The sequence below is a fragment of the Monopterus albus genome, unplaced genomic scaffold (assembly GCF_001952655.1).
Source record: "Monopterus albus unplaced genomic scaffold, M_albus_1.0 scaffold92.1, whole genome shotgun sequence".
Taxonomy (NCBI): domain Eukaryota; kingdom Metazoa; phylum Chordata; class Actinopteri; order Synbranchiformes; family Synbranchidae; genus Monopterus; species Monopterus albus.
The window spans coordinates 4,118,644-4,128,692 of NW_018127972.1; the positions used below are offsets into that span (position 1 = coordinate 4,118,644).

Here is a 10,049-nt window from a genome sequence, read left to right on the forward strand (position 1 = left end):
GGACTCGTAGTCCTGCTTCAGCCATTGTCATGCCATGGACAATGACATGGTCAATGACTGTTGCTCGCATCTCGTCCGTAATGATGGTGCGAGGTTGTCTTGCTCTCCCTCCTGGACCTTCTCCTCTCCCTTGTTGGCCTGCTCCTCTTCCTCCTCTGATTTGAACTCCTCTTCCTCGTTGGCCTGCTCCTCTTCCTCCTCTGATTTGAACTCCTCTTCCTCGTTGGCCTGCTCCTCTTCTTCCATGGCCAGCTCTTCTCCCTCCTCTGACTCGAATTCCTCTTCCCCTGACTCTGCCTTCATCCATTGTGTTTGTTTGGAATCTTCAGCAAACTGTGCACTCTGAACTTGCTTTTGTACATGTGGTCACAGCATTAGCAACAAGTGTCTTCAATTTGGAGTCATTGTGTGTAATGAATGACGCCAGGTGTGTTCATTGTGTTCAAATATTGCTGACTGTGGCAAGCATTTTGCACCACATGAGCTTTCATTTGAGAATATGAGCAGAGTTCTTTTGCAACTTGTGTTTTAGCAAAAAAAAATGTGTTAAGATTTATGAGAACGGAGGATTGTGTTTTGTGAATTGTGTCTTCATGTGAAATGTGTTTATGATATTGGAAAATGATGGCTAGATTTAGTAAATGTGTTTAGACAACTGGTCATTTAGTTTAGAGGATTGGCTTTTGTGTTTTAGCATTTGAGAAAAACTGTAATATCTAACAGTATCCTACCATTGTTTTTATTCATCCTACAGATTATGTCACCATTTCTAAAAGTTTGATCCATTCAAACTGAAACACTGGCCACATTAAAGTATCTGTGTGTTTTATTTCAGTATATTAGAACTAACTGAAATACTATACCTCCTTACAGTAACGTTATACAGTGCCTTGCGAAAGTATTCGGCCCCCTTGAACTTTGAGACCTTTTGCCACATTTCAGGCTTCAAAGATAAAGATATAAAACTGTAATTTTTTGTGAAGAATCAACAACAAGTGGGACACAATCATGAAGTGGAACGAAATTTAATGGATATTTCAAACTTTTTTAACAAATAAAAAACTGAAAAATTGGGCGTGCAAAATTATTCAGCCCCTTTACTTTCAGTGCAGCAAACTCTCTCTAGAAGTTCAGTGAGGATCTCTGAATGATCCAATGTTGACCTAAATGACTAATGATGATAAATAGAATCCACCTGTGTGTAATCAAGTCTCCGTATAAATGCACCTGCACTGTGATAGTCTCAGAGGTCCGTTTAAAGCGCAGAGAGCATCATGAAGAACAAGGAACACACCAGGCAGGTCCGAGATACTGTTGTGGAGAAGTTTAAAGCCGGATTTGCATACAAAAAGATTTCCCAAGCTTTAAACAGCCCAAGGAGCACTGTGCAAGCGATAATATTGAAATGGAAAATGGAAGGAGTATCAGACCACTGCAAATCTACCAAGACCTGGCCGTCCCTCTAAACCTTCAGCTCATACAAGGAGAAGACTGATCAGAGATGCAGCCAAGAGGCCCATGATCACCCTGGATGAACTGCAGAGATCTACAGCTGAGGTGGGAGACTCTGTCCATAGGACAACAATCAGTCGTATACTGAGATTTGTCTTCCAACAAGACAATGATTCAAAACATAAAGCAAAATCTACAATGGAATGGTTCACAAATACACATATCCAGGTGTTAGAATGGCCAAGTCAAAGTCCAGACCTGAATCCAATGGAGAATCTGTGGAAAGAACTGAAAACTGCTGTTCACAAACGCTCTCTATCCAACCTCACTGAGCTCGAGCTGTTTTGCAAGGAGGAATGGGCAAAAATTTCCGTCTCTCGATGTGCAAAACTGATAGAGACATACCCCAAGTGACTTACAGCTGTAATCGCAGCAAAAGGTGGCGCTACAAAGTATTAACTTAAGGGGGCTGAATAATTTTGCACGCCCAATTTTTCAGTTTTTTATTTGTTAAAAAAGTTTGACATATCCAATAAATTTCGTTCCACTTCATGATTGTGTCCCACTTGTTGTTGATTCTTCACAAAAAATTACAGTTTTATATCTTTATGTTTGAAGCCTGAAATGTGGCAAAAGGTCGCAAAGTTCAAGGGGGCCGAATACTTTCGCAAGGCACTGTATCAGCAGTGAAATGCCAATAGTTCTGCTCAGGCTATGTGGATAGGCCTCCAGTGATGTGACCTGGTAATGGCCTCCCTGTTTGGAACAGAGTTAAACAGGTCTGAGATAAGGAATATCAGAATCAGAATCAGTTTATTGGCCAGGTGTGTTGGACACACGAGGAATTTAACTCAGGTACATTGGCTCTCAATGTGCAAACAGTAGACCAGCATAAGGCTGTGTAATATAACAAAATAGCAGTATTAGCATCAACAACCAGTGCAAACAATGCAGAAAAAGCAGTATAAATAGACAGTAAACAATGTTCATTGAAATGAGATAATTAGGGATAAAAAATAGAGTACTTAAATAGTAATGATCGTAATAGTAATGATCTTTGGCCAATGAGTGAGCCATACTGTGGTTACTTCCACTTGAGTAGTCTCATTTTGTGCCCTAACAAATGCACCACATGGAGTCATCGCTACAATTGAGGATGTTTTCTGGAAGCCCCAATGAAAGTGTCTGAAACCCAGTGTCTGGGATGTGCTGAGCAGCTCCCAAGGGACCCGAGTGCTGTCCCGGGCCCTGGCATTTTAAAAATGTCATTCTTCCTGTGTGAGTACTAGGGGGGCTTCCTTGCCCTGGCTGCAAGACCACAGCAGATGGCCAACTGGACATCCATGTAGCAGCCTTCTGGTGCAATCATCATGCCACATATGCTTCACCCTGCAGCTATGACTTCCTGTAGATTGCTTTCTCACAGTCGTCACCATAGCTACTGTACACAATCCCAAGAGTAGAGTAGAGTAGAGTAGGTACTTTATTGATCCCAGAGTGGGGAAATTTCTGTGTTACAGCAGCTATAGAGAACAACCAACATAACACCATAAGAACAGACACATAAGAACAGGACTTCATAAAAACACGGAAAAGAACACAACGAGGACACAGCTGCTGTAACTTGCTGCCACTCCATATGGAGCAACAAAGAACACTTAGTCTTAAAATAAACAGTTACATAAAGGCAACAAAGCATTAGAACCAATACACACAAGTAGCGGCATCAGAACGTTACATTTTACACAGCACAAATAAGCAAATCAAAGGCACCTAAAAACAGGGCAGAGCAGCACTGCAGAGAATCAGGAACAGCAGTAGAGACTAAACAACCAGGAAATCAAGAACAATCGAATATTACTCACACAATTAATCCCACAATGGGGGAGAGAAACCTGCGTTTCAGCCATAAGGATCTCTGAGCAACTACTCAAAAACACCTAAAGCAGGGCAATGTACAGTATTTAAGAGAGATCAGGAACAAGATATTACACATGAGCCTATTTACAATGCATTTCACACCCAGGAGCTGAGTATTGCACCTCAGTAGATTATTACATAGTCCCTCATAATTTCACTTAGTTTATCACTGCAGTGATGTGTTGTACAGTCTGATTGCTGTGGGGAGGAATGACCTGCGGTAACGTTCCTTCTTACAATGGGGATGTAACAGTCTCATGCTAAAAAGAACTGCTCAGAGCCACCACTGTGTGGTGCAGGGGATGAGAGAGGTTATGCATGATGGATGTTAGTTTTACCAGCATCTTTCTGTCTGCCACCTCCTCAATGGAATCCAGGGGGCAGCCCAGGACAGACCCAGCTCTCTTAACCAGCTTGTTGAGTCTCTTTCTGTCCCTGACCGTGCTACCTCCTGCCCAACCCACAACAGCATAAAGAACTGCAGATGCCACCACAGAATCATAAAATGTCCAAAGGAGTGCCCCGCGCACACCAAAGGACCTCAGTCTCCTCAACAAGTGGAGGCGGCTCTGGCCCTTCCTGTACAGGGCATCTGTGTTGTTGTTCCAATCCAGCTTATTGTTGAGGTGGACACCCAGGTATTTAAAGGTGTCCACAATCTCAATATCTGAGCCCTGCAAGCTCACCTGATGGTGATTTCCGCCAGGGGTCAATGGTCAATCACCATCTCTTTTGTCTTGCTGGTGTTCAGGACCAGGTGATTTTTCTCACACCACTCCACAAAGTCAGTAACAACCCCCCTGTATTCCCCCTCATCCCCCCAGATACACATCTGACAATAACAGCGTCGTCTGAGAACTTTTGTAGATGACACTGGTGGGAGTTGTACTTGAAGTCCAATGTGTAGAGGGTGAACAGAAAGGGGGAAAGCACCATCCCCTGGGGTGCCCCTGTGCTGCAGACCACCACATCCGACACACAGTTCTGCAACCTTAAGAACTGAGGTCTGTTTGTGAGGTAGTTAATGATCCATTCAGACAGATGTTGGTCCACACCTGCCCCCTCCAACTTCCCCCTCAGTAGTGACGGCTGGATTGTGTTGAAAGCACTGGAGAAGTCAAAGAACATGAACCTCACAATACTTCTGGGGGAGTCCAAGTGAGATAGGGCTTGATGCAGCATGTAGATAATAGCGTTGTCTACCCCGATGCCAGGTCGATATGCAAACTGCAGTGGGTCCAGCGCTGCAGTTTGCCTTCGAGTCGGGGGTGGTGTATCCATTTCTGGCATTTGCATACAGTAGGTCCAGAGTTTTATTGTCCCTCGTGTGGCAAATAACATACAGTTTGAATTTAGGGAGGGTGGCAGAGAAGGGGAGGGAGGCATGGTTAAAATCCCCTGAGATGAGGATTAAAGCATGGTATATAGTAAATGGTCTTTTACTTGTATAGCGCCTTTCTATGCATTTTACAGCACACTCAAAGCGCTTTCACACTATTTGGCCATTCACCCATTCGCACTCCCAAATGTTCACACATTCACCTTCCGGTGTCATCACCGGGAGCAACTGGGGTTTCAGTGTCTTGCTCAAGGACACTTCGACATGTTGACTGGACAAGCCGGGAATCAGACCGCTAATCCTCCGGTTAGGAAACAACCCGCTCTACCTCCTAAGCCACAGCCGCCCCAAATACCAAACATGTGGGTGTTGTGTTTGCAGCCGAGACACGGTGCTCTGCATGCGCTCGTACGCAGCAGTAGCATCAACAGAGGGATTTATGTACACCGTCACCACAATTACATGAAGTACTCCCTGGGAATATAGTATGGCCGTGCACTGACAGCTAATAGTTCAATGTCTCTGCTACAGAATTTTCCTTAACAGGAACATGTCCAGGATTGCACCATCTGTTATTTATGTACACAGCTAAACCCCCCCGAAGCTGCGCTTCGATCTGCACAAACTAGTGTGAATCTATGCAGGGAGACCACTGAATCAGAAATGTTCCTGTTCATCCAGGTCTCGTTGAAACACATAATGCTACTCTCCCTTTCCACTCTTGTTAGCGCCATTAGCTCGTCCATCTTGTTGGAGAGGGACCGGACGTTTCCCATAACAAGAGATGGTAGACATGGCTTGTACCTCCATTTCCTCTCTCGGCGCTTTACTCCAGCCCTACAGCCTCGCATTTTGCGTCGTGTCTCTGTGGGAATCTTCTCAGCTTCTCAAGGGCGAGCTGCTGGTCTCGAGAGTGAACAATGGGGCCACTGCTCCCGGAGTCCCCCGACTCAGGAGCGCGCGAAAAAGTATAAAACATAATGTAAACGCAATAAAAAGTTGTACTCCTAGTAGCACTGCTCCACAGAAGCCTACAGAAGAAGTATAACACAAAGCAAACACAGAAAGCACGGACTGTGGTGAACAGACCTCAGTGTGCGCACGCACACACACATGTACAGTCCAGCATTTAAACTACATTGAAGCTTTAAATCACCTTCTGAGAGCCATTCCAAAGCCACTGTGGGGTATTATTTCATCAGCCTAACACATACTGGTAATGCTGGACAGTGAGTCACTGTCATTGCTTTCTCTTAATATTCCATAATATTTAGATTTCACATCATGAAGCTGAATTGTTGGACCTAGATAAGATGCATCTCAGTCTAGCCTCAACAAAAGCCTTTTGGGTGAATGGGTTTCATTCTGTGGTTATGACAGGATAATCAAAGGCATTTCCAAACACAATACAAAGCATTCTGGGAAACAATCAGGCTGCTTTGGTGTGCTGATAAAACTCAGACTAATCTGTGGACTACTTTGATAGCAAACACGATTGAAGATATTGCTACTAAGTTGGCTCTGTAGAGCATGGTAGATGACGTAGACAGGCAGATGGACAAAATGGTAGCAAGTACACATGAAAGAGGGCTTTGAAGAAATTAAATCTCAATTACAAAAGCAGTTATGCAGGTCAGTTGTATGCTAATTGGTAGTTAACAATACAAAATACAAAACTCTAGTGTTTTGGAAAGGTCTCATGAGAACAACAAATAACCGTGTATTTTACTCCAACCCCACATTTTATTAATACTATTGTTTTCTCCTTTGTCTCCCATCAGCATTCATATTATCGTGGGAAAGTGTGTGACAGAAGCCTTATTAACATACTGCCTTATTAATATACTGATTGTTGCTATGCAGGTTTTTTTATATAGTTATTTGTGTGCTTGTGAAACTAGACAAACTTCTGTGTCAAAGTATCTTCAATGAAAAGCACGTCCTTGTATGGATGTTGAACCAGACTGTTTCTTTCCTGTATGACAGACGTTTCCTTAAACCTACAGATGACCTTAGCTGATCGAAACCACGAGCAGGACTCATGTCTATGTATAAAAATGAAATACAGCTCTTGCCCGGGTAGCCTCTCCTTCAGACTGTAGTGTTTGACACTCTGTGAGAGTTCGCTCCTTCCTGCAGGAATAAATGTGTATCAACCTCCAGAATTGGTATCAAGTTTCATTTTGCATTCACCAAATCCTGATAAGATAATTTTGCCATAACAAGTGTTAGTTTGCACAGTGCTGTATTGTTTCAGGGGAAGTGGGAGAGTCTGTGGGCGCTAAATATTCAAATAAATATAGGTGAAAATATTCGCTAAATATCATCTATTCTGATTACCAAGTGAAGTGAAATGATTTTATGAAGACCTATAGGGAATAAACTAGAGTATTAATGTTACCAACTGTTGTAACTTATTTCTCTGAGTAAACTGGTTACTTAAGTGCGTGATGACTGTCAACACAAGTTAAGAGTTAAATGGTGAGCATACTGGAATATTTTTTGTGTATTAAAATTATGGCCCATAAGCTGAGTCCTCAATAATTTCTGACTTAAATTTAATTGAATTCATTTTAGTGCAGACTTTATTAGGGACACAGCTCATGGTCCATAATTTTCTGTATTTGATACAAAATCTATAAAACTATATATTATGGACTTAAGAAAAGTTTGGAGAATAAGAAGCACAAAAAGTATTGTCATGTGTGTCTGCATTGATACAGTGGTCATTACACAAACTGTTGCAAGTCAAACTTTTCATGTTTTCATCTTTATATTTTGGTCAGACACATAAGTAATCACAAAGAGACAAAACAGACACAGCAGCTCATTATCTGCATTCTGTTATTCTATCTCTGAATTCTCAGGGGAGAGTAGACCATGGAATCTCTATGCCCTTGCCAATACTTTGTCGAACAAACAAAGTTGTGAGGCAGAACCAGGAACTAATTTCATTAGCGGCTGCCATTTGTGACTGATTACAGGCTGTTCTCAGTGGCTGGCAAGCAGGTCCAAAGTTCTGGAAGGTTAATAACCAGTAACAATCAATTACTTACCTAATCTGATATGATCAATGTGGTTTTCAGTCTCCGAGACAGCAAGATGAGTTGTGGAATACAATAAAACTTCAAACATGTTGAATGCTTCTCAGCAGCAGTGAGCTACAGCTGAAACTATTCCCAAAAGCTCAACAGCAAAATGTAGAACATACAAATATGCAACTGAAACCTGAAAAAAAAAATCTGTTTAGTGTTCAAACAGAGGTTCTCCCACAAAATTGTCCAACAGAGCACAACCCACACAGTGTAATGAATAAAGATGCTAAGATGAATGCAATTTCATGGGTACATTAGGATGAAACAATTAGCATAGGTATATTAAAACAAAACTCCCTGTCAGAGGTTTGATCATAGTACATCTGTATTGTCAAAGAAAGACAACAATGCACCAGCAGCATCTTAATTAGTGTGCTATCTGCCATCAGTAGGCCTCTCCTGTATTACTGTCCATCTTTGTCCATATCACGACTGATTATTCTAATGATGTCTAAACCACTGTCCAGCCATTATTCACACATCACAGAGCCCAGGCTTGCTATCTGTGATGGTAAAGCCTCTTGTCTCACTGAATCCACAAATTAAATCCAGGACAGGCCCCTTCTTCTTTCCCACTGTCCTTACTAAAGACTCAAGTTGCCATACAGTTTTCACTTACAGTACTTACTTACTAATCTATTAAGTGAGTTACAATACTCATCTTCATTAGCCATGAACTGTGCTCAGTAAATTTCATAGCAATTCATTAAATTTTTATGCTTCTTGTGTAGAAATATCAAAATAATCTCCTACACAATCTAAATCAGTTGCTACCCCCAACGCTCTTTAGGTATTTGTGTCACATGTTCTAATGGAAAACTGATGCCTTTTCTCTTCATCCGGTGGGTGTGAAGTATGTGTATGTGCTTAATGTCTATTTCTTGTGATATGCTTGTCAGAGGTCACTGCACTGAGCTATACCTTTTAACCCTTCTATATTGTTGAAACAAGTGTTTTCATTCTGCCACTGATCAAATTGACCCGGACCATTTAAATACACTCACAAGCAGGCAAATAATCAGCTAAAATCAGGTCAGCACAACACATTGTTGACATTTAAAAGGTGTGCACATTGACTCCTCTGCAGGCAACTCCAACCTACAGTTACCCATAACACCATTTTCTTTGTAGCTATGCAAAAATGTTTACATGTATCTTGGAGAACCTTTTTCACAGCTGACATTTTGAGCTGTCATAACAGGAAAAGCACAGGTATAGCCATTAACAGCAACTGAGTTCAATTAAGTGTCACTTATCAAGCACACACAATACCAAGATCCTGGGAACAGCTCACATAAATGGAATGCAGCCATTGCAAATGTTATCAATTACATCTGCACCTTTCCTATTATGAGATGTGAAACTATCTCCTGTAAAAAAAAAAAGGTCTGTTTCAGTTGAACACACTTTGCAGCCCTATGTGTCACACATGATTATTGGCTGAGCCAACCTGTCAGATTGCAGGTTGTATGTTACATAGTGTACAAGTATAAAAGACAGCGAGAGCAACAGTACAGCCTTATGACTTTTGAGCTAACATTTTAGCATCTTTCTGTGAGAAAATCTGATGTAGCATTTTAAAGTGTGGGAAAGCTCATTTTTACATTGGGAAACCAATCAGCACCAATCAGTAAAAAGAAGGTTGGATTTTCCACTACTCTGGAGTTGCCCATGGTGAGAGGCGGTGGGCTGGTGTGGGCTTGCTTATAGCCCCCCACCTTAGCTGCCATGTGTTGGAGTTTACCCCGGTGAACGAGAGGGTTGTTTCCCAGTGCCTTCGAGTCGGGGATAGGTCTCTCACTGTCGTTTGTTCCTGTGGGCCGAAAGGCAGTGCAGAGTACCTTGGATGAGAATCAGCACCTCCAAATCCGAGGCCATGGTTCTCAGTCAGAAAAGGGTGGCTTGTTCCCTTCAGGTTGGTGGAGATCTCCTGCCTCAAGTGGAGGAGTTCAAGTATCTTGGGATCTTGTTCACAAGTGAGGGAATGATGGAACGGGAGATTGACAGGCGGATCAGTGCAGCTTCTGTAGTAATGCGGTCGATGTACTGGTTCGTCGTGGTGAAGAAGGAGCTGAGCTGTAAGGCGAAGCTCTCGATTTACTGGTCAATCTACGTTCCGACTCTCACCTATGGTCATGAACTTTGGGTCATGACCAAAAGCGCAAGATCCCAGATACAGGCAACTGAAATGAGCTTCCTCAGGAGGGTGGCCGGGCGCACCCTTAGAGATAGGGTGAGGAGCT

The 10,049-nt window shown here is 42.5% G+C and overlaps 2 protein-coding genes across 2 annotated transcripts in view; both read right to left on the reverse strand.

Moving 5' to 3' along the window:
- Positions 1 to 684, reverse strand: part of LOC109964742 (histone H3.v1-like) — a 1,858-nt gene extending 1,174 nt beyond the window's left edge. The window contains exon 1 of the mRNA XM_020608274.1: positions 50 to 684. Within this exon, the coding sequence (XP_020463930.1) occupies positions 50 to 303 (254 nt within the window). The 5' untranslated portion in view covers positions 304 to 684. The remainder of the gene's footprint in view (positions 1 to 49) is intronic.
- Positions 1 to 10,049, reverse strand: part of LOC109964719 (uncharacterized) — a 57,241-nt gene that overhangs the window by 25,152 nt on the left and 22,040 nt on the right. The window lies entirely within an intron of this gene.